A 26,014-nucleotide genomic window follows, 5' to 3' on the forward strand; every position below is an offset into this window, starting at 1 on the left:
AGGCTTAGCAATGTTAGGAAACTCATCCATGGTTTTCAACTAGTAAACAGCTACATGTAATACACACATACAAGTGTGCGCACACACACATTCATACACATACAAATGTTGAGAAAAAAATAGGATATGTTTGCAAACCTGGAATAAGATATCTTCTAACACAAGACATAAATACCAGAAACCGTAAATGAAAAAAAATGGATCAACTTAACTATTGGAAATTAAAAGCTTCTACAGTAATCTCTTGGACGTCAGCCTTAGTAACATATATATGGATATATCTCCTCAGATAAAGGAAACAAAAACAAAAATAAACGATTGGGACTATGCCAAAATAAAAAACTTTTGCACAGTGAAGGAAACCATTAACGAAACAAACAGGGAACCTAGTGAATGGGAGAAAATATTTGTAAACGATATATCTGATAAGGGGTTAATATCCAAAATATATAAAGGACTTGTACAACTCACTCCCCGCCAAAATCCAATTTAAAAATGAACAAAGGGGGCGCCTGGGTGGCTCAGTGGGTTAAGCCGCTGCCTTCGGCTCAGGTCATGATCTCAGAGTCCTGGGATCGAGCCCCGCATCGGGCTCTCTGCTCAGCAGGGAGCCTGCTTCCTCCTCTCTCTCTGCCTGCCTCTTTGCCTGCTTGTGATCTCTCTGTCAAATAAATAAATAAAATCTTTAAAAAAATAAAAAATAAAAATGAACAAAGGACCTGGATAGACATTTTTCTGAAGAAGACATAAGATGTACAACAGACACATAAAAAGATGCTCAAAATGACTCATTATCAGGGAAATGCAAGTCAAGATCACGAGGAGATATCACCTCACAGCTGTCAGAATGCCTAATATCAAAAAGACAATAAATAGCGGCGCCTGGGTGGCTCAGTGGGTTAAAGCCTCTGTCTTCGACTCAGGTCATGATCCCAGGGTCCTGGGACCCCGCATCAGGCTCCCTGCTCAGCAGGGAGCCTGCTTCTCTTCCTCTCTCTCTGCCTGCCTCTCTGCCTACCTGTGATCTCTGTCTGCCAAATAAATAAATAAAAATCTTTTTAAAAATTTTAAAAAATGTTTTAAAAAGACAATAAATAACAAGTGTTGGCAAGAATGTGGAAAAGATGGGGCGCCTGGGTGGCTCAGTGGGTTAAGCCGCTGCCTTCTGCTCAGGTCATGATCCCAGGGTCCTGGGATCCAGCCCTGCATCAGGCTCCTGCTCAGTGGGGAGCCTGCTTCTTCCTGCTGCTCTGCCTGCTTGTGCTCTCTCACCCTGTCAAATAAATAAATAAAATCTTAAAAAAAAAATGTGGAGAAGAGGGAACCCTCATGCACTGTTGGTGGGAATGTAAATTGGTGCAGCCACTGTGGAAAACAGTATGACATTTCCTCAAAAAATTAAAAATAGAAATTCTGTACAATCCAGTAATTCTACTACTGGGTATTCAGCCAAAGGAAATGAAAATGCTAGTTCAAAAAGATACATGTAACTCTATGTTTATCAAAGCATTATTCACGTAGCCAAGATGTGGAAGCAAGTGTCCATCCATAGATGAATGGATAAAGATATAGCATATATAGAGAATGGAATATTACTCAGCCTTAAAAAAGAATGAGCTCTTACCATTGCAACAACATGGATGGACTTAGAGGGTGTTATGCCAAATAAAATAAGTCAGAGAAAGGGAAATACCATCTGATTTCACTTAAATGTGTAATTAAAAAATCAAAACAAACAAAAACCAGAGTCTTAAATACAGAGAACAAACTGGGAATTGCCAGAGGGGAAGTGGATGGGGAGATAGGCAAAGCAGATAAAGGGGATTAGGAGGTACCAAAAAAAAAATTTTTTTTAAGTCTCTATTTGATGAAGGATTTCATACAAATGAGAAGTAGGAGAAATTGACTGCAATATGTATTATAGTCAAGGGATTAGTAGTAGCTAATAATGCCCCCCCAACGTGAAATTTACACAAAAATGCACAGATCTTAAGTATGAAATTTCATAAATTTTGACAAATGTAATGCCCATGTAAACACCACAATCAAAACATAAAACATTTCCATCACTCCAGGAACTTCCCTCATTCCCCTTTCCAGTCATTCCCCATCTCCTCTGTCCAAAGGAAACCTCTATTCCCACGCTATCATCAAATACATAGTGTTATTTCTTTAAATGTCCAAGTTCTCTTAACTAGATTGTAAGTTTCTTTAAAGGAAGACCTGCCTTTTTTTTTTTTTTAAGATTTTATTTATTTATTTAACAGACAGAGATCACAAGTAGGCAGAGAGGCAGGCAGAGAGAGAGAGAGAGGAGGAAGCAGGCTCCCTGCTGAGCAGAGAGCCCAATGCGGGGCTCCATCCCAGGACCCTGGGATCATGACCCAAGCCGAAGGCAGAGGCTTTAACCCATTGGACCACCCAGGTGCCCCAAAACCTGCCTATCTTTTCTGCCCAGTTTTTTTTTTTTTACTGTGATAAAATACAGATAACATAAAGTTTGCCATTTTAATCATTTTAAAGTGTACAACTTGGTAGTATTACATTCATAATGTACAACCATGACCACTATTTTTTCCCAAAACTTTTCATCACCCCAAACAGAAATTCTGTAACCATTAAGCAATTACCCATTATCCCCTTGACCCTGACACCAGGAAACTCTTTTCTACTTTCTATTTCTATGAATTTGTCAATTCTAGATATTTCATATAAATGGAATCAGACACTATTTACCCTTTTGTGTCTGGCTTAATTATCTTAGCATAATGTCTTCAAGGCTCATCCATTTTATAGTATCTGCCAATATTTCTTTTCTTATTAAGGTTGAATAATATTCCATTGCATATACACATCACATTTTATTTATTCATTTCTTTGTAGAAGGACACAAAGATTGTTTTCAAATTTTGGCTATTGTGAACAATGCTGCCGTGAACACTGGTGTACAAGCAACTGTTTGAGTCCTTGTTTCCAAATCTTATATGCCTAGAAATGGAATTGCTTGGTCCTATGGGGATCTAGGTATAACTCTGAGAAGCTGCCAGACTGTTTTCTACAGTGGCCACAGCACATTCCATCCCCACTAGCAACATGCAAGGGCTCCAATATCTCCACATTCTCACCAACACTGATTATTATCTTTTTGATAACAGCCAACCTACTGCATTGGAAGTGGTGTCTCATTGCTGGTTTCTTTGCATTTACTAATGACTAATGGCATTGAACATTTTTTTCATGTGCATATTTGTTTTTTGTATGTGTTCTTTGAAAAAAAATCAAGTGCTTTGTCCATTTTTGAGTTAGGTTTGTGGTTTTGTCATTTGAGTTGTAGGGGTTCTTTATTCTGTAATTAATCTCTTATCAGATATGTGATTTGCAAATATTTCCTCCCATTCTGTGTGTTGTCTTTTCACTCTGCTGATGGTGCCCTTTGATATATGTTTTTCATTCTAATGAAGTCTAATTTTTCTATTTTTTTTCTTCTGTTGCTTGTGCTTTGATGCAATATTTAAAAAAATCATTGCCAAGGTCATGAAGCTTTGTCCCTATATTTTCTTCTAAGAGTTTTATAGTTTTAGTTTTTTAGATTTAGTTTTATTATCCATTTTCAATTAATTTTGTGTATGTGGTATAAGGGTCTAACCTCATTCTTTTGCATGTGGATATCCAGTTTTTCTGGCACCATTTCTTGAAGAGACTGTTGTTTCCCTCATTGAGTGATCTTGGCACACTTGTCAATCATTTAACCATACATAGAAGCATGGCTACTGGCCAGTGTTTCAAGACTTGCAAAATATGGATCTAATCATTTTTTAAAAATTTTAATTCAATTAATAAACATATAGTGTATTATTAGCTTCAGAGGTAGAGTTCACTGATTCATCATTAGTCTTATATAACACCCAGTGCTTCTTACATCCCATGTCCTCCTTAATGTCTATCACCCAGTTAACCCTCCCCTCCCCAGCAACCTTCAGTTTTTTTCCTATGATTAATAGTCTCTTATGGTTTGTCTCCCTCTCTGGGATCTAATCATTTTTCACAAACTTTTTCACGTCTATTTTTGAATAATCAGTGTATAGATGGTAATTGAAGCCACTGATGAAAAAGTTGTTTTCCAATTATATTATTGTCCAAATCTTTTTGATCATGCACTTCTATCAGGAAGAACTTTTGAGTCTATACTTTTGATAAATATAACTGTTTACTTGTAAAAGTTTTTTTTTACAATATTTTACTAATGCATTACTTATTATATAAAACATGCAAAAATTGATAATTGAGAAGTATGAAAAAAATCAATTGACCTTAGATGTGAAGGTTTATCTCTGAGTTCTCAATTTTATCCTACTGGTCTATATGTCCATCTTTATGCCAATACCACACTGTCTCCATTACTGTAGTTTTGTAGGAAGTGGCAAAATCAGGGAGTATGAGTCTTCCAACTTTGTTCTTCTTTTTCAAGATTGTTTTGGCTATTTAGGTTTCCTTGTAATTCCATATAAATTTGAGGGTTGGCCTTTCCACTTCTGAAAAAAAAACAAAACCCATCATTGGGATTTGATAGAGATTGCATTGAATCTAGAGATCTCTTTGATTAGTATTATCGTCTTTACTATTTTAGGTCTTCTAATCCAAGACACAGGATGCCTTTCTATTTATTTAGGTCTTCTTTAATTTCTTTCACCAATGTTTTGTAGTGTACAAGTCTTACACCTCATTGATTGAACTTATTCCAAAGTGTTTTATTCTTTTTGATGCTGTTATAAATGGCATTGTTTTCTTGACTTGCTTTTCTGATTGTTCATTTCAAATAGTGAACTTTTATTGAAGGTTTGCCATGTACCAGACATGGTACCATGGCCTTTATAGGGATTATTTCATTTTTTTAAAAGATTTTATTTATTTATTTGACAGAGAGAGATCACAAGTAGATGGAGAGGCAGGCAGAGAGGGGGGCGGGGAAGCAGGCTTCTCGCTGAGCAGAGAGCCCAATGTGGGACTCGATCCCAGGACCCTGAGATCATGACCTGAGCCGAAGGCAGGAGCTTAACCCACTGAGCTACCCAGGCGCCCGGGATTATTTCATTTAAATCTAAAACACTACACAAGAAACAGATCATTTATTATCACCACTCCACTTTATAGATGAAGAAAGTTAAAGTGCTTTACAAAAATTATACATCTAATAAATGGTGGAGCAAGTATTTAAACTGAGGCAGTTTATATCTAGATCTGTGTCTTTAACTTCTGAAGTATATTGCATCTAGGATAATGTCTTGAATATTTTATATAAACTTTACTGTTATCTTTCCAAGATATCAAATATTTATGTATGTAGAAGATATAATTTTATATAAAGTTATATATACATATATTTTATGTAATTTCACATATATACATATGTATGTATATACACATATATACTATATACATATACAATAAAAATAGATAATAAAGGATCTGGAAGGGCACACAGGAGCAGTCATTAACTTTACAGGGGGCAGGTGACAATAGTAATTTTGCTTTGTCCTAAAAAGGAATTTAGTTATTCCTTTTTTTTTTTCTTTTTAAGATTTTATTTATTTATTTATTTGACAGAGAGAGAGAGAGCACAAGTAGGAGACACAACAGGGAGAGGTAGAGGGAGAAGCAGGTTCCTCGCTGAGCAGGGAGTCTGACACAGGGCTTGATTCCAGAATCCTGGGATCATGACCTGAGCTGAAGGCAGCTGCTTAATGTCTGAGCCACCCAGGAACCTCTAGGAATTTAGTTATCCCTAATGTTATTTGAAAACAACTTCTTTTTCATCAATGCCTTCAATTATCATCTATACACTGATTATTCAAAAATCCCTATCTCTAGGTCATACATTGAAGTCAAGTTTAAGGTCCATATTTTCTTTTTCTTCCTTCCTTCCTTCCTTCCTTCCTTCCTTCCTTCCTTCCTTCCTTCCTTTTAAGATTTTATTTATTTATTTGAGAGAGAGAGAAAGCATGAGAAGGGGGAGGGTCAGAGGGAGAAGCAGACTCCCCGCTGATCAGGGAGCCCAATGAGGGACTCAATTCCAGGACTTCAGGATCATGACCTGAGCCCAAGGCTGTCGCTTAACCAAATGAGCCACCCAGGTGCCCAAGGTCCATATTTTCAAATGTCTTTTTATTTATTTTTATTTTTTTGTAAGATTTATTTATTATTTATTTTTAAAGATTTTATTTATTTATTTGACAGAAAGAGATCACAGGTAGGCAGAGAGGCAGGCATAGAGAGAGAAGGGGGGCAGAAAACAGGCTCCCCGCTGAGCAGAGAGCCTGATGCAGGGCTCGATCCCAGGACCCTGGGATCATGACCTGAGCCAAAGGCAGAGGATTTAACCCACTGAGCCACCCAGGTGCCCTAAAATTTATATATTTAATTTTAGAGAGAGAGTGTGCATGGAGGGGAGGGGCAGAGGGAGAGGGAGAGAGAGTCCCAAGCTGACTCCCAGATAAGCATGAAGCCTGACATGGGGCTTGATCCCACAAACCCCAAATCATGACCTGAGCCAAAACCAAGAGTCCAATGCCCAACCAACTGTACCACCCTGGCACCCCTCAAATGTCTTGAGGGGGTTAAGCATCCAACTGGTGATTTTGGCTCGTGTCATGATCTCATGGGTTATGGGATTGATTGAGCTCCATGTTGGGCTTTATGCTCAGTGGGAGTTTGCTTGAGATTCTCTCTCTTCCTTCCCATTTATCCCTCCCCTCACTTATGCATACTCTCTCTTTCTCTAAAATAAATCCTTTTTATTTATTTATTTATTTATTTATTTTAAGATTTTATTTATTTATTTGATACAGACAGAGCTCACAAGTAGGCAGAGAGAGAGGAGGAAGGAGGCTCCCTGCTGAGCAGAGAGCCCGATGCGGGGCTCGATCCCAGGACCCTAGAATCATGACCTGAGCCGAAGGCAGAGGCTTTAACCCACTGAGCCACCCAGGCACCCCTAAAATAAATCCTTTTTAAAATTTTTAAAAAAGAGGCACCTGGGTGGCTCAGTTGGTTAAGCAACTGCCTTCAGCTCGAGTCGTGATCCTGAAGTCCTGGGATCAAGTCCCACATCAGGCTCCCTGCTCAGCAGGGAGTCTGTTTCTCCCCCTTACCCTCTCCCCTCTCATGCTCTCTCTCTCTCTCAAATAAAGAAATAAAATCTTTTAAAAAAATAATAATAATAAAAAAAGCTCCATTCACTCAACAAACATTTGCTGAGTGCCCCCTGTGTGCCATGAATGGTTCTAAGTTCTGGGGATCTAATGGTGTGGACACATCTCTGGCTTCAAGAGTTCATAGCTTTGTCTATTCCCGGTGTCTTACAGATACCTCACTTAGTATATTCAAACTGAGCTCATGGAATGACATCAGTGAAAAGGGCAGGATAGAACCTTGAGCTGCCCATTCTCCCCAGAACTATTAAAACCCCAGAAAAGAACTCAGAATGATACATATCAGACTCTGGAAGATAGTCAAAGGTTTACAGGAACTATGTAAATTCTTAACCAACAGAAAGCTCATAGAAACTGGGTAAGAGAGCTTTGTGGTATTTTAATGTTAAACTTACTCCATTCCCTTCCTGGCATAGTGACAGTATTGACAACTGTTTCTGGTGTGGTTACCTGGTCCCAAAGGCAACAGAATACACCTTATTCCTAAGGAATTATATTTGTCTGTTTTGACCTGCTATGGCTTCCCTTAAAGATTGATGCAATTATTTTGTCTAATTCAGAACACCCTCAGGGCAGAGAAGCAGCTACATTGAGGACCTTCCCAGAAAACATTAAAAGCCAAATGAACAAGCCAGTGTCACCTGCGGCAAAAGATAATAGATGAGGCAAACAACAGATATACCAAAAGCCAGTGAAGAAAAAAAAATGGGTAATGAGAATTTTTGGAAAACAGGGCTTTGAAAAACTCCCAGGGCAGGATACATGTTCAGAAAATACATGAAAAGACCATAGGTTTCATTTCTGGGTGGTCTTTAGGTTCAGCACAAGCACTAAATGAGGCAGAGTTATGTGTGGCCTGGCTAAGTGCTGAAGGAGTGCCTCAACACAGAAACAATCTGAAAGGACCCAGAAGGTATTTTTTTCTTTTATTTTCCTTTCTTCTCCCTTCCTCCTCGTTCTTTCTCTCCTCTCCACATCATACTTTCAAAATGTTTGGTTTTCAGAAAAAAATTTACAAAGCCTGAAAACAACACCACCACCAAACAGTAAAATATGGCTCACTCACAGGAAAAAGAAAGTAATAGAACCTGTTCCTGAGGAAGCACAGACTTTGGATTTCTGAGACAAAGACTTTAAATTAACTGTCTATAATGTGAGCAATAAGCTAAAGAAAACCATGTACAAAGAACTAAAGGAAACCAGAATAATACCTCAACAAACAGAGAGTATTAATAAAGAGAAATTATAAGAAAAGAACCAAATAGGAATTTAGTAACTGAAAATTACAATACTTTTTGAAGTACAATGATGTTTTAAAATGTGCACAGGATTTATTTTAATCAGGTATGATAAAACATAGAAATTAATGTCCTGAAGGAAAAAGTTTCTATATTCAGAGATACCTAGAAGCAGGAAGCACAGCACACCACACCGGGCAACATGGAGAAGCACCAGGATCAGTCAGGAGGCAGAGGGAGTAGGAGGAAATTATAGGCAAGAGCTTTTGTTGTGGTTCCCATGGGAAGGAATGGAAAACAGGGTAAGCTTGCTTAGGATTGGCTAGTTGAATAATTTCAGTAGGCTCTGGAGGGTTTAAGCTGTCCCTAGTCAGCTGATACCTGGCCTTGGGCTGGTTAGGGCAGGAGGATAGTGGCCTGGAACGTAAGAGGTTGGTGAAGGAGGTGGTTGGGGGGTATGGGCTTAGGATTGGTTGACTTGCATATGGAAAGCACACTTGAAGATGAGTAGTTTACTATTTTAGGAATTGGTAGCCCTGGGAAGAGTGGTCTCTCCCAGGTCAGCAAGGCTCCAAATATCAAAGCATCAGGAAGAACAACAACAATAAAATTTTTTTAATGATTAGTACAATGAAAAGGAAAAATTTACTACAGGGGTTTACCAGCAGATTTGAACAGGCAGAAGAAAGAGTAAGTGAACTTGAAGATAGGTCAAATAAAATTATCCAATCTGAGAAGCAGAAAGAAGAAAAAATGAAGGAAAAGAAGAAGAGCCTGAGAAACTTTGGGGACACAATCCACATACTAACATAAAAATAATGGGAGTCCTAGAAGGAGGAGAGAAAGAGGAGGAAGAAAGAATATTTGAAGAAATAATGGCTGAAAACTCCCCAAATTTGATTAAAAAGAAAAAAGATATGAATCTACATATCTAAAAAACTCGATGAACTTCAAGTAGGATGAACTCCAAGTAAAATAAATTCAAATCACACTGACACATTGTAATAGAACTGTCAAAAGCCAAAACTAAAGAGAAAATAGTGAAAGCAGCAAAAGAGAAGCAGCTCGTAATGTACAAGGGATCTTCAATTAGATTAACAGCCAATTTCTCATCAGAAAACATTGTGGTGGGGCGCCTGGGTGGCTCAGTGGGTTAAAACCTCTGCCTTCAGCCCAGGTCATGATCCCAGGATCCTGGAATCGATCCCTGCATCTGGCTCTCTGCTCAGCGGGGAGCCTGCTTCCTCCTCTCTCTCTGCCTGCCTCTCTGTCTCCTTGTAATCTCTGTCTGTCAAATATATAAATAAAATCTTTAAAAAGAAAAGAAAAGAAAACATTGTGGTCCGTGGGATAACATACTTAAAGTGCAAAAAGAAAAAAGCTGTCAAACAGGAATTTTATATCTCACAAAACTGTTCTTCAAGAATGAAGGAGAAGTTAAGACTCCCACATAAACAAAAGCTAAGGGAATTTGTTACTAGTAGGCTTGCCCTACAAGCAATGCTAAGGCTGCAATGAAAGGACACAAAACAAAAATGTGAAGCTGTATAGAGAAATAAAGAATACTGGTAAAGGTAACTATATAGGTCAACATAAAAGTCAGTATTATTGTATTTTTGATTTTGTAACTCCTATTTTTTTTTAAAGATTTTATTTATTTATCTGACAGAGAGAGATCACAAGTAGACAGAAAGGCAGGCAGAGAGAGAGAGAGAGAGGGAAGCAGGCTCCCTGCTGAGCAGAGAGCCCGATACGGGACTCGATCCCAGGACCCTGAGATCATGACCTGAGCCGAAGGCAGCGGCCTAACCCACTGAGCCACCCAGGCGCCCCTGTAACTCCTATTTTTTCTTGTATGATTTAAAAGACAAATGTGGGGCGCCTGGGTGGCTCAGTGGGTTAAGCCGCTGCCTTCGGCTCGGGTCATGATCTCAGGGTCCTGGGATCGAGCCCCGCATCGGGCTCTCTGCTCAGCAGGGAGCCTGCTTCCTCCTCTCTCTCTACCTGCCTCTCTGCCTGCTTGTGATCTCTCTCTGTCAAATAAATAAATAAAATCTTTAAAAAAAAAAAAAAGACAAATGTAAGGGTGCCTGACTGGCTTAGTTGTTAGAGTGTGTGACCCTTAATCTCAGGGTCATGAATTCAAGCCCCACATTAGGCATGGAGTTTACTTTAAAGTGAGACAAATGTATAAAACAATAACTATATATCTACATTAATCAATACAATGTATAAAGATATAATCTGTCACAATAACAATATAAAGGTGAGGGACAGAGCTGTATAGGAGCAGAGTTTTTGTATATTATTAAAGCTACATGTGTATTAATTCAAATGAAGTTGTTATAAATTTAAGATGCTAATTGTAATTCTGAAGGCAATCACTAAGAAAATGATTATAAAATATACAGAAAAAGAAGTGAGAAAGGAATCAAAATGTTACATTACTAAAAAAAATCAAACAAACATAAAAGAAGACAGTGATGGAGGAGTTGAGAAAAAAAAAGGATACGACATACAGAAAACAAATAACAATATGGTAGAAGTAAGTCCTTCCTTACCAGTTATTACTTTAAATGTATATTGATTGAACTCTATATTTAAAAGGCTGAGATTGACAGAATGGATACAAAAAGGAAAACATCTATATGCTATTTATAAGAGACTCACTTTGGATCCAAAGACACAAAGAGGTTGAGAGTAAAAGGATAGAAAAAGACATTCCATGGAAATAGTAATCAAAAGAGAGCAGTGCGGTGGGAGGGGTGGGGTGGTGCCTGGGTGGCTCAGTGAGTTAAGCCTCTGCCTTCCACCCAGGTCATGATCTCAGGGTCCTGGAACTGAGCCCTGCTTCAGGCTCTCTGCTCAGCGGGGAGCCTGCTTCCCCCCGCCCCCCACCTGCCTCTCTGCCTACTTGTGATCTCTCTCTCTGTGTCAAATAAATAAATAAATAAATCTTAAAAAGAGAGAGAGAGAGCAGGGGTGGCTATGCTAATATCAGACATAATAAACTTCAAGTCAAAATTTGTTTCAAGAGACATAGGGCATTACATATTGATGAAAGGGTCAATTTGTCAAAAAGATATGAGAATTATAAAGATTATACACACCTAACAACAGAGTCCCAAAATGTATGGAGCAAAAATTGACAAAACTGAAGGGAGAAAGAAACGGTTCTTCAATTATAGTTGGAAATTTCTATATCACACTTTCAATAATGGATAGAACAAGTAGAAGATCAATGAGGATGTAGATAATTTGAACAGTGTTTTAATCTGATTAAACCTAACACATATGGAGACACTCCACCTAACAACACATTCTCCTCAAGTGCATATGTAAGATCCTTCAGAATAGACCATATTAGGTCCCAAACTGAATCTCAACAAATTTAAAAGATTAGGGTCATACAAAGTGTAATTCCAAACACAATGGAATGAAATAAGAAGTCAAAAGTGGAGGAAAACTGGAAAATTCACAAATATGTGGAAATTCAACAACACACCGATAAGCAACTAGTGATTCAAAGAACAAGTCGCCAGGGAAATTAGAAAATACTTTGAGGTGAAAATGAAATGAATGAAAATGAAAAAATATATATACCAAAACATAAGTTTTACATCTTCCATAAGGGATACAGAGAAAGCAGTGCTCAGAGGGAAATTTATAGCTGTAAATACCTACAGTAGAAAGGAAAAAAAAGTCAAATTAATAACCTATTTTAATACCTGAAGAAGCTAGAAAATGAGCAAACCAAGCACAAATATAAAACAAGGAAGAAATTAATAAAATTTGGAGTGGAGATAAAATAGAGAATATAAAACAATAGAGAGGGCGCCTGGGTGGCTCAGTGGGTTAAGCTGCTGCCTTCGGCTCGGGTCATGATCTCAGGGTCCTGGGATCGAGTCCCACATCGGGCTCTCTGCTCAGCAAGAAGCCTGCTTCCCTCTCTCTCTCTCTCTGCCTGCCTCTCCGTCTGCTTGTGATCTCTCTCTGTCAAATAAATAAATAAAAAATCTTAAAAAAAAAACAATAGAGAAAAACAATGAATACATAAGTTGGTTTTTTGAAAAGCTTAAAAAGGGGAGCCTAGGTGGCTCAATCAGTTAAGTGTCCGCCTTCAGCTCAGATCATGATCCTGGAGTCCCAGGATTGAGCCCCGCATTGGGCTCCCTGCTCAGCAGGGAGTCTGCTTCTCCTTCTGCCCCTCACTCTACTAATGCTCTTTCTCTGTAATAAATAATTAAAATCTTTAAAAAAAAAGTTAACAAAAATTGACAAAGCTTTAGCTAAATTGAGTAAGAAAAAAAGATATGATTAAAATTATTTTTTTTAAAGATTTTATTTATTTGACAGGCAGAGATCACAAGTAGGCATAGAGGCAGGCAAGAGAGAGAGAGGTGGAAGCAGGCTCCCCGCTGAGCAGAGAGCCCAACTCGGGGCTGGATCCCAGGACCCTGGGATCACAACCTGAGCCAAAGGCAGAGGCTTTAACCCACTGAGCCACCCAGACGCCCCCTGATTAAAATTATTAAATAACAAAATGAAAGTGCCAACCTTACAGAAAGAAAAAAGGGGTGCCTTGCTGGCTCAGTCAGAAGAGCATATGACTCTTGATTTTGGGGTCATGAGTTTGAGTCCCACACTGGGTGTAGAGATTACTTACATAAATAAATAAATAAACTTTTTCTAAAAAGAAAGAAAACACAGAGCCTGGGTGGCTCAGTCAGTTAAGTGTCTGCCTTCTGCTCAGGTCATGATCCCAGGGTCCTGGGATGGAGCCCCATGTCAGTCTCCCTGCTCAGCAGGGAGCCTGCTTCTCCCTCTCCCACTCCCCCTACTTGTGCTCAAACTCTCTCTCTCTCTCTGTCAAATAAATAAATTTTTAAAAATCTTTTAAAAAATTAGAAAGAAAATAGATTATAAGAGAATACTATAAACAATTGTACGGTAACAAATTAAAAAACCTAGATGAAATGGATAAATTACTGGAAACACAAATTGTCAAAACAGACCAAAAAGAAAGAGTAAAATAAAACTGTCTCAAAAAAGAAGAAAGATGAAGGATTCACGTCCCTGATTTCCAAACATACTACAAAGCTACAGTCATTAACCGTACAGTGTGGTACACACGTAAGGATACAGACACATAAATCAATGAAATCGAATAAAGAATCCGGAAATAAACATTACATACATGTTCAGTTGATTTGCAACAAGGGAGTCAAGAGCATTCCATGGAGAAAGGACCATTTTTGATAAATGGGGAGAGAAAAACTAGATGAAAAGAATGAGGTTGGACCCTTATTTTATACCATGAACAAAAATTAACTCAAATGGGGCGCCTGGGTGGCTGAGTCTGTTGAGCGTCCGACTCTTGATTTTGGCTCAGGTCATGATCTCAGAGTGGTGGGATCATCAGACTCTACACTCAGTGTGGAGTTTGTTTGATATTCTCTCTCTCCCTTTGTCCCTCCCCCTCCTTGTGCTATAAATAAATAAATAAATAAATAAATATCTTTCTAAAAAATTAACTTAAGTGAATCAAAGATCTAAACTTAAGTGCTAAAACTATAAAAATCTCAGGAAAAAACAGAGGAGCAACTCTTTGAGATAACATATTTGTCAATGATTTCTTGGATGTGACACCAACAACACGAGCAACAAAAATTAAAAAAGGGTAAACTGGACTTCATCAAAATATAAGTTTTGTGTATTTAAGAGTACTACCAAGAGGGTAAAAACAAAACCCGCAGAAGAAAATACTTGCAAATCATGTATCTGATAAGGGATTAATATAGATTATATAAAAAATTCCTAAACACTCAATAACAGCAAAAAACAACCCAACTTTTAAAATGGGCAAAGGACTTGAATAGACATTTCTCCAAAGGAGATCTACAAATGGCCAATAAGCACCTGAAAAGACGCTGAGCATCATTAGTCATTAGGGAAATGCAAATCAAAACCACAATGACGGGCGAAATCAAAATCACAAAATCACAATGACTGAGCCTGGGTGGCTCAGTGGGTTAAGCTGCTGCCTTCGGCTCAGGTCATGATCTCAGGGTCCTGGGATCGAGTCCCACATCGGGCTTTCTACTCAGCAGGGAGCCTGCTTCCCTCTCTCTCTCTTTGCCTGCCTCTCTGCGTACTTGTGATCTCTGTCAAATAAATAAATAAAATCTCTTAAAAAAAATCACAATGACATAATCCTTCACATCCACTAGGAAGGCCATAATAATAGTAATAAAGAAAAGAAAATAACACGTGTTGGTGAGGATGTGGAGAAATGGGAACCCTTATACACCTTTGTACATGGGTAGTGGGAATGGAAAATGGAAAAGCCACTGAGACAGGTAACCAATAAATGAAACATAGAACTACCATATGACCCAGCCATTCCACTCCTAAGCATATACCCCCAAAGTGGAAAACAGGTGTTCAAACAAAAAGCTATACACTAATGTTCACAGTGTTTCTATTCATAATAACCAAAAGGTAAAATTACACAATCGTCTATCAGTAGATGAATGGATAAACAAAACACACACACCCACACACACTGGAACATTATTCAGCCTTTAAAAGGAAGGAAATTCTGACACAGGCTACAGCATGGAGGCACCCTGAGGACATTATGCTTTATGAAATGAGCCAGTCACAAAAAGACACACATTGCATGATTCTACTGATATGAGGTCCCTAGACTAGGCAAATTCACAGAGACAGAATGTAGAATGGTGATTGCCAGGTGCTTGAGGGAAAGGAGATTTTAGAGTCATTATTTAATGGGTACAGAGTTTCAGTTTGGGAAAATCAAAAACGTTCTGGAGGTGGACGGTGGTGATGGTTGCACAATGTGAATGCACGCAATGCCACTGAACTGTATACTTTTTAAAAATTCAATTAATTGGGGCGCCTGGGTGGCTCAGTGGGTTAAGCCGCTGCCTTCGGCTCAGGTCATGATCTCAGGGTCCTGGGATCGAGCCCCGCATCGGGCTCTCTGCTCAGCAGGCAGCCTATTCCTCCTCTCTCTCTGCCTGCCTCTCTGCCTGCTTGTGATCTCTCTCTGTCAAATAAATGAATAAAATCTTTAAAAAATTTCAATTAATTAACATAAGCTGAACTGTTCATTTGAAGGTAGTTAAAATGGTAAACCTTATGTTATGTATATTTTACCACGATAAAAATGATGGAGACAAAAAGAGAATGAAGTACTGACAACGGCTACAACATGGATGAACCCAGGAAACATTATACTCAGTGAAGGAGGCTGGACACAAAAGGTCACATGTTGTAGAATTCCATTTATATGAAATATCCAGAATAGGCAAATCCATAGAGACTGAATGTGCTTGCCAGGGGCTGGGCAGAAGGGGTCTAGCAACTAACAGCCTAATGGATCTGGGGTTTCCTTTGGGGGTGATGAAAATATGTTGGAACTAGATAGAGGTAATGATTGTACAACACTGTAAATGTACTTAATGGCACTAAATTGTACTCTTTAAAACGGTTAAAATGGGGGTGCCTGGGTGGCTCAGTTGGTTAAGCGTCTGCCTTCAGTTCAGGTCATGATCCCAAGGTCCTGGGATAGAGCCCAACATCCAGCTCCCTGCTCAGCAGGGAGCCTGCTTCTCCCTTTCCTCTGCCCACAGCTCCCCCTGCTTGTGTGCTTTCTCTCTCTCTCTCTCTCTCTCTCTGTCAAATAAATAAATAAAAATCTTTTTTAAAAAATAAATAAATAAAATGGTTAAAATGGTAAATTGCATATGTATTTTGCCACAGTTTATTTTATTTTATTTTTATTTTTTAATTTTTATTTTTTTAAAAGATTTTATTTATTTGCCAGAGAGAGAAGAAGAGAGTGTACAAGAAGGCGGAATGGCAAGCAAAGGGAGAAGCAGGTTCCCTGCTGAGTAAGGAGCCAGATGCTACACAGGGCTTGATCTCAGGACTCTGGGATCATGGACCTGAGCCGAAGGCAGATGCTTATCAAACTGAGCCACCGAGATGACCCTATTTTTATGTTTTTTTTTTTTAAAGATTTTATTTATTTATTTATTTGACAGATAGAGATCACAAGCAGGCAGAGAGGCAGGCAGAGAGAGAGGAGGAAGCAGGCTGCCTGCTGAGCAGAGAGCCCGATGCGGGGCTCGATTCCAGGACCCTGAGATCATGACCTGAGCCGAAGGCAGCGGCTTAACCCACTGAGCCACCCAGGCGCCCCTATTTTTATGTTTTTAAAGGTTTTATTCATTAGAGAGAGAGAGAGCGAGCGCCCGTGCACAAGCAGGGGTGGGGGGAGGGGCAGAGGGGGAGGGGGAAGCACGCTCCTCGCTAAGCAAGGAGCCCCTCTTGGGGCTCAATCCCTGGACCGGGAGATCATGACCTGAGCCGAAGGCAGACGCTTAACCACTGAGTCACCCAGGTGCCCCTTGCCACAATTTTTTTTAAAACACTGAGCTAATTAACTTGTGCTTAGTAGACCCTCTCTTGCTGTATCTTCTTCTCAGGTGACAGCACCATCATTCAGGCAGTCTCCCAAGCAGGAAAGCTGTCAGCCTTGACTCCACCTTCCCTCTCACCACCGCCCCACCCCCGCATTCCATCCAATCATCAAAGCTGAAATCCTTCCCTTCCTCTGCAAGCCTACTGCCTTTGATTACTTAGGGAACACGTTTTCTCTCACTGGGACCACCGCAGCTGTCTCCCCACCCTTCTCACCGCCTCCAGTTTCTCCTCCCTTCAATCCAACACCCACGTTGCCTATTGGGTTAACTTCCTAAAAGTGCAATGTCAAGATTCCGCTGCTCCGCTGAAGACCTCTGCTGACCCAGGAGTTAAGCTCTAATTCCTGGGGCATGCAAAAACCCTCGCTACTTAGCCTCAACCCTGCCTTCCTGCATCACCTTCCATCTTTCACTCCAGGCATTCCACACCACCGTGCTTTTGCTAGTACCGTTCTCTTCGTGGAACACACTTACTTCTACCCTGTACATTCTTTCTTTGAGACCAACCTCGAAGGGCACGGATTCTGTAATGATTTTCCCCACTCCCAGGATGGAGTCTCCACCCTCAACATGCCTCCATAACATTCACCATTATAGTACCCATCTCCCTGCCTCCCAGCTTTCTTGGACAAAGTCTATCTCCTTTGGATTGCAGATTCCTGAAAGCAAAGTTTCACATCCTTCTCATCTGTATAACCTCAACACTCACCTGGCAGCTGCCCCATGGTAGTCTACAAATTTGGGGGAGTTCCCTCTCCCATTCTCAGTCACTGTCTCAAATCTCTCCCACTCTCCTCAAATCCTTTACCCAACCTCTAAAACTTCCATCTGACCATCAGCTGATGACCACATCAGAAAGAGGGCATCAATCATGAAGTCCTTGAACTTCCTGCGCTTGCTACATACCCCCAAGGCCCACATACACACTTCCCTGCATACTCATCCAAACTTTCCTCCTTGCCTCTGTTCACAGAGGAACATGCATGTTTCCCTCCTCCCGCCCAAGGCCAATCCCCTCACTGGGCTCTAGATCCCCTCTCAACTCCTCAGTCATCCTTCTCTGCTTTTCCACCTGAATTCATTCAACAAAAATTTACAGAGCAACTCTTTGTGCCTGGATGCTAGGATTATGGTGGGGAACAAATTAGATAATACTCCAGACCTCATAAAGACTTCCATTGTAGTGAGAAAGATAGACAATTAACAAGTAATTTTGAAATGGATGTGAAAGAAATGAATACAAAGATATAGGGAATAAGAGGTCGTTTTAAATAAGTAGGTCAGAGAGGTATTCTGATCTTTTTTTTTTTTTTTTGGTTGTTCTTTTATGTGTGTATGGGTGCGTGGAGGTGACGTTTGAGTTGATGCCTGAAGTTTTCTGTATGAAAGTCTGGGAGATGAGCATTCCGTATAAAAGGAACAGCAGTGCAAAGATCCAGAGAAGAAAGGACTGGCTTGTAGGGAGCTGGTGTGACCACAACATGAATGAGGGGAGAGTGGTATGAAAAGAGGTTGGAGAGCTACTCCAGGGCTAGGGCCTTGCCAACCATTGTAAAGAGACTGGAGTTTATTATAAAGAGGAACGGGAAGCCAATGGAGATTTTTAAGAAGAATAATGATATGATAATATATACGTTTTTAAATGATCACTCTGACTACTATAAGGAAATGGGCCGATAGGAGGCGATGGTGGGAAAGAGGAAATTAGGAACAATTCCCAACTTGCAAGGAAGATACGATGGGCTAGTGCCAAGGTCATCACATGGGATTGAAGAAAAGTCGTTGAACTGAAGACACCAGAGGCAATGGGACTTGGTGATGGAAGGAAAGAGAGAAATCAAGGACTCTTCTCTACTGGTTCCCCTCCCTCATTCGAAACACACTCATATTCATAGTTTTAATTATCCTCTGATGACTAATTCTAATGGATCCAAAATGCCAAGAGTAAGCCTTTTGGCTAATATATCTAACATCCAACTGTCACCTCCAACTCACCATATCTAAAAGGACTCACAGTGAGCCCATGTTCTGTCTGCAACTGTTCCCCTCCACCTCCACTGTTCCCTGTCTTGGCTGACGTCACCACTTGCACTCTTACCAAACCCAAAACCTTGGAATCGTCCTTGCCTCTTCCTGACTCCTGAACCCTCATATCTAATCAGTGTGAAGCCCTACAAATATTTCTCAAATACACTCTTCCCTCTGCCTTTCCACTGCTTTTGTGCAGGTCCTCAACACCTCTCTTGCCAGGACTAACCATTTCCAGACTTGTTCCCCAGAATTCCTTCTCTCAGATGCATTCTGAAATACCCATCTGCTCATTCGTCAATCACTGCTTTCATGGTAATATTGAAGCTTCTTGGTTTGTCCCGTAAGGCCCTTGGCAGTCATATTCTTGCTGACCCCTGCAGCGCCATCCTCTACGGCTCTAAACCCCTTGTACTTTAAACCCTAGTGAGAGATGAACATTTATTGTTCCCCAGACATAAGTTGCTAATTCAAATATTTATGCCTGTGTTCAAGCTGTTTCTTCCATGTGGATCACTCCTCACCCTCGTCTGCCTGAAAAACCCCAGACTCATCATTTACATGTTGAATTTATATTTCTGGGGTAGACCTCTGTCTCTAAACTCCACATTCATATATTTCTTTTGTTTGTTTGTTTGTTTTTTAAACCGTCCAGGGAAATCAAGACTCCCTGGAGGTTCTTTTTTTTTTTTTTAAGATTTTATTTATTTATTTGACAGAGATCACAAGTAGGCAGAGAGGCAGGCAGAGACAGAGAAGGAGGAAGCAGGCTCCCCACTGAGCAGAGAGCCCAATGTGGGGCTTGATCCCAGGACCCTGAGATCATGACCTGAGCTGAAGGCAGAGGCTTAAACCACTAAGCCACCCAGGCGCCCCCACATTCATATATTTCACCGTCTCCTTGACATCTCCACTTGCATGTCTAATAGGTTTCAGAAACTAACATTTCCCAAACTGAATACTCAGTCTTTCCTCCAAAACTTGCCTTACCTTCAGCTTTCTTATCTCAGTTGAGTGTGACTCCATTTTTTTTTTCCCCAGTAGCTTAGGCCAAAACCATTGAGGTCACTTTTAACTCCTTTCTTCCTCTCTCATGCCACTTCCAGTTCTATGACTCCACCTCAAACACATATCTAGAATCCAACCATTTCTTACCATCTCTGCTACCACCATGTTTGTCCAAGCTCCCATTACCTCATATCTGACTTATTGGACTCTCTGCTTCTACCTTTGTCCCCATCCCACAGTCTAAATACAACATCCATAATAATTTTTTTTTTAAGTTGGCTCCAAGCTCAGCATGGAGCCCAATGCAGAGTTTGGACTCATGACTCTGAGATCAAGACCTGAGCTGAGATTAGGAGTTGGACACTCGACCAACTGAGCCACCCAAGTGCCCTGATCCAGAATAATCTTTAAAAAAAATTTTTTAAAGGAAGATCATGTTGCTTCTCTGCTTAAAACCATGCAATGACTTCTCATTTTACCTAGGGGAAAAACCAAAGTTGTCTCAGGGGCCTGAAGCCTATATCATCTCTCTGACCCCCTCTCCTACTGTCCTTCCCCTGCCTTAGTCTACTGGCCTCCTTGCTGCTCTTTTTATGTCAGGCCCACACTTACCGGAGAGCCTTTGTGCTGGCTGTTGTCACTACCTGGAAAGCTTTTTCTTCGCTATTTCCTAACTAAATCGATTTTATCAAGTCTTTGTTCAAAAACCATCTCCTTGACAAGGTATACATGACCCCCTTACTTAAAATTACTGTTCACCTCCCCATCTACCATGGACACTCCTTATCCTCTTACACTATTTTGTTTTTTGTTTTTCCATAGTGCCTATCACCTTGCAACATACAATATAATTTACTTATTTGTTATGTCTACTCGTTATTGATGCACTAGGACATAAGCTTCACGAGGACAAGAATCTTTGTTTTGTCACTAATATATCCTAAGAACCCAGGACATTGTGTGGCACATCTGGGGCCTTTAGCACATGTTTGTTAAATAAATGAATTCTTCAAAACCTATCTCAGAAAAAACAAACAAACAAGCAAACAAAAAACCCTATCTCAGGGGACGCCTGGGTGGCTCAGTTGGTTGGACGACTACCTTCGGCTCAGGTCATGATCCTGGAGTCCCGGGATCGAGTCCCGCATCGGGCTCCCAGCTCCATGGGGGAGTCTGCTTCTCTCTCTGACCTTCTCCTCACTCATGCTCTCTCTCACTGTCTCTCTCTCAAATAAATAAATAAAATCTTAAAAAAAAAAAAAACCCTATCTCAGATATTGGGTTCTTCACTAAGTTTCCCCTAGCTGTGAACAAACCCCACTCTCCCTCAAACAGATGAAATGAACCACTCCCTTCATTGATTTATCTTTGTACCTTGTACTGTTGTTGCATTTTCCAGATAATATTGTAGTTGGCATGTCTGGATTATGAGGGCAAGGTTTAGGACCTGTTCTATTAATTTCTACATTCTTGCGCACAGCTCAGGACCTAACAACATGTACTATTTTTTTTTTAAAGATTTTATATATTTATTTGACAGAGAGAGATCACAAGTAGACAGAGAGGCAGGCAGAGAGAGAGAGAGAGAGAGAGGGAAGCAGGCTCCCTGCTGAGCAGAGAGCCCGATGCGGGCCTCGATCCCAGGACCCTGAGATCATGACCTGAGCCGAAGGCAGCGGCTTAACCCACTGAGCCACCCAGGCACCCCAACATGTACTATTTTTTTTAAAAGATTTTATTTATTTATTTGACAGAGAGAGATCACAAGTAGACGGAGAGGCAGGCAGAGAGAGAGAGAGAGAGGGAAGCAGGCTCCCTGCTGAGCAGAGAGCCCGATGCGGGCCTCGATCCCAGGACCCTGAGATCATGACCTGAGCCGAAGGCAGCGGCTTAACCCACTGAGCCACCCAGGCGCCCCCAACATGTACTATTTTGATGAATAAAATAATAAGGCCACACCAAGACTGAGTGTCTGGAAATACCCTGTTGTTGAGGTTATGGGAAAACGGGCCCACCCTCAGCGTCGATGGGAGTCTAAACTGATTTAAGCTCCAGGCGGGACAGAGTGGAAATATCTTCCAAGGTGAACCCAATCTTTGACACAGAAATTCTACCTTTCGGAATTTATCTGACAAACTTACACATGTATTTCAAGATGTATTACAAAGATATTCATCACAGCATTGTTTATAATAACAAAACAAACAAAGAGAACCAGTGGAATTGTCCCATCAGTAGGGCCATAATAGAATACGATCCATCTGCTAAGTAGGATGAGACGTGTCTACAAGCTCTAGGTGGAGTTCATTCAAGCGGAAACAGTATAATGTAGGAAAACAAATAGCACGTTAATATGTGTGTTTCACAAAAAGGAGGAGATTAGATATACACATGTATCTAATGTATCTATATGTATGTAGTATGTTTTAGAAAGATAAAGGAGAAACTCTGAACAGGGGCTGCCTCTAGACAGGAGAATTAGAGGTCAGGGTTGGGGGGAAACATATTTTATACTGCATACTCTGTTATTTTTTTTAAAGATTTTATTTATTTATTTGATAGACAGAGATCACAAGTAGGCAGAGAGGCAGGCAGAGAGAGAGAGAGGAGGAAGCAGGCTCCCTGCTGAGCAGAGAGCCCGACGTGGGGCTCCATCCCAGGACCCTGGGATCGTGACCCGAGCTGAAGGCAGAGGCTTTAACCCACTGAGCCACCCAGGCGCCCCTGCATACTCTGTTATTGTTTGAATTGTTTATCATGTGTATCAGCCTTTCAATAATAATTAAAAATTTTCTAAATAATAAAAAGAAGGGGCACCTGGGTGGCTCAGTCGTTAAGCGTCTGCCTTCAGCTCAGGTCATGGTCCCAGGCTCCTGGGATCAAGCCCCACATCAGGCTCCCTGCTCGGCAGGAAGCCTGCTGCTCCATCTCCCACTCCCTCTGCTTGTGTTCCCTCTCTCGCTGTGTCTCTTTCTGTCAAACAAATAAATAAAATCTTAAATAAATAAAAAGAAGCCTCATAGGTACATATGGGCAAGGAAGGAGAAGAGATACAGACCTCCATTATGTTTTAGGTGATTGATTGATTGAAAAATGACAGATCTTTTTTAGGATCCTCTGTCCTAATCTTTCTCTCTCTTTCTCTCCCTCTCTCTGTCTGTCTCTGTCTCTGTCTTTATCTCGTTTATCTCGTTACCTTCCTTGGTCATCTCTTTCAAAATGAGCAGCTTGGCCAGAGAGATGTCTTGTTAGCGGAATGGTCTGGTGGTAAAGAGAACAAGACTAGCACTGGAGATCTGGACTGGGAACCTGATCTGGCATAGAGCCACTCCTTGAGCGATGTGGCCATGGCGCACGGGACTATACCCAAAGCATCTTGATTTAGGCTGTTACGACCCACATAGTACATGAGGGGCAGTCAGAGACTCTCAGAATTGGGGTTCTGTGTAATCAGTTTCTTACAGCAAGGCTCAGCCTCACATTACGAGCACAGGAAGGCAGTCTTGACTCCAAGGGCCACCACTGGCCAGGGGAGTCTGGAATGCCAAGGAGTCAGGGCTAGCTCCAGTCCTAGGGAAACTGTTTTGACATTCAGGGGAACTGAGGCAGAAACCTTGGTCTACAGAGCAGAGGAAAGGGGAAAGTCAGGGGCTGAGTGGGCTTAAGATTCCCAGGGCTCACCTCAGGCAGTTAGAGAACGTCATAGGTCCCCGGACTTTTTGGAGAATAGAGGGAAGGGCATATTGTATGGGAAATGGCAAGGCTACAGAAAAGGAAGTGAGTTAGTGGGGTATAAACTCCAACAATTAGCCTAAAATTTCTTCTGCTCCCTCCCACTTTCACAAGCCAAAGCTATCATAGAATTGGGTCCCTTGCTCCTATGATTCTAGTGCTGGAAGGGTCCTGAAAGATTCTAGCCAATGCCCTGGGTGATGGCAGAATCCTATATTCTAGGCACCATTCATACACTCAGAGAACTGGTAAAGCCTTCAGAGACCATGGGACCTGGTGTACAATGCCCTTCTCCTGCTTTCTCCTCGGGAATAGCATAGCTGGAAGAATTTTCCCCACAGCCTTTTCCTGCCTGGCTCCAGTCCCAGCTCCCAATAAGAAGCCCATACCTGAGGGGCACCTGGGTGGCTCAGTGGGTTAAAGCCTCTGCCTTCGGCTCAGGTCATGATCCCAGGGTCCTGGGATGGAGCCCCGCATCAGGCTCTCTGCTCAGCGGGAAGCCTGCCTCCTCCTCTCTCTCCCTCTCTCTCTCTGCCTACATGTGATCTCTGTCTGTCAAATAAATAAATAAAATATTTTTTTTAAAAAAGGAGCCCATACCTGAGACAGCTCTGCTTTCTCCTCCGCCAAAGCCTGCTGAAAGTCAGGAGGCGGCACACTGCTGCGAAGCCCAGAAAGTCCCCCAGGTTGCTCACCAGTCAGACCAGCTTCATGAAAATGAACTCTGCTCCTCGGGGATTTGATCATGGAGGTGTTATTGTGTACTCGATCGCAGTTCCTATGGCTACAGGCTCACAGTGGGAAGGAAACTGTATACATCAGCATCGTCCTGTAAATAGGGATTTGACCTCATTTATAGTCAGACATGCAGCAGGCAATCTTGCAAATGGCACAGCATGAATAGAATTCAGAGAGTTCTGAATGACTCAAGTAGAAAAGAACATTAAATAAAACAGTACATGCGGGGCGCCTGGGTGGCTCAGTGGGTTAAGCCGCTGCCTTCGGCTCAGGTCATGATCTCAGGGTCCTGGGATCGAGTCCTGCATCGGGCTCTCTGCTCAGCAGGGAGCCTGCTTCCCTCTCTCTCTCTCTCTCTCTGCCTGCCTCTTTGTCTACTTGTGATCTCTCTCTCTGTCAAATAAATAAATAAATAAATCTTTAAAAAAAAAAAAAAACAGTACATGCGAAAGTATGTGTTCAATCCCTGGGTCAGCTTAGATATTTACTGGCTGTTAACTATTCGTAGCATTCATCTTTACATCCAGAAAGGAATCATCCAACTGAAAGTTCCAAACCGGCAGCCCTTGGGTCAAATAAAAACCATAGACCTGTACCGTATTGTTTCAGACTGCCTGAAACTTGTTTTGAGTTAACTTTTTAAAAATCAATATCTTGGGCACCTGGGTGGCTCAGTGGGTTAAAGCCTCTGCCTTTGGCTCGGGTCATGATCTCAGGGTCCTGGGATCGAGCCCGCATAGGACTCTCTGCTCAGTGGGGAGCCTGCTTCCCCCTCTCCCTCTGCCTGCCTCTCTGCCTACTTGTGATCTCTCTCTGTCAAATAAATAAATAAAATCTTTTTAAAAATAAAAAATAAATAAAAATCAATATCTTTCAGTTAAAAAAAAAAAGTCAATTGCCAATTTCCAGTGACAATGCCCTCCTGTCAAAGGGCACCGAGAATACAGTTATAATTAAACAAAATTGGGCTTGGTGACTCATTGCAATAAGGGAGACCACACAGTATGGGAAATTGTAGGGCATCTCAGTAATAAGGTGTTAGAAATGACTTCTTATAGGACTTGAGCTTGTGTTAGGTTTCTGGGGAAGACTCAAGGACTCAAGGAAAGGGCCTTTGCCGGTTTGAATGCTATGAGGAAGAAGGGATAGTTCTGAGATTGGATTGCTTAAAATTTTTATTTTATTTATTTGAGAGAGAGAGAGAGAGACAGAGAGAGAGCACAAACAGGGGGAGCAGGAGAAACAGACTCCCTGCTGAGCAGGAAGCCCAGGTGCGGGGCTCGATCCCAGGACCCCAGGATCATGACCTGAGCTGAAGGCAGACAGTTAACTGACTGAGCCACCCAGGTACTCCTGGATATCTTAAAAATTTTTATCTGAAATGTGGGGGAAAAAAGGAGCAAAACTAAAATTATAATTGATAAAGGAGCATAATTATCATATTAGCCAGGATGAGGATATTGGGTCGTTTCTGTTTGGATAATGTTCTTGTTTTTGTCTTGATCTGTCGCAGTGGAGGCTTTGTCTTGTTGTGTTGGTGTTTTGTGAA

At 41.1% G+C, this 26,014-nt stretch overlaps 1 protein-coding gene across 3 annotated transcripts in view; it reads right to left on the reverse strand.

The window, feature by feature from the left end:
- Positions 1 to 24,489, reverse strand: part of TMEM219 (transmembrane protein 219) — a 47,326-nt gene extending 22,837 nt beyond the window's left edge. The window contains exon 1 of one of the 3 annotated variants that reach the window (XM_047712934.1): positions 24,328 to 24,489. In XM_047712934.1, the coding sequence (XP_047568890.1) occupies positions 24,328 to 24,474 (147 nt within the window). In that variant the 5' untranslated portion in view covers positions 24,475 to 24,489. The remainder of the gene's footprint in view (positions 1 to 24,327) is intronic. The other 2 variants (XM_047712931.1, XM_047712930.1) reach the window with 2 other exon arrangements.
- Positions 24,490 to 26,014: the final 1,525 nt, after the last annotated feature.

This window comes from Lutra lutra, chromosome 18 (assembly GCF_902655055.1).
Source record: "Lutra lutra chromosome 18, mLutLut1.2, whole genome shotgun sequence".
Lineage (NCBI taxonomy): Eukaryota > Metazoa > Chordata > Mammalia > Carnivora > Mustelidae > Lutra > Lutra lutra.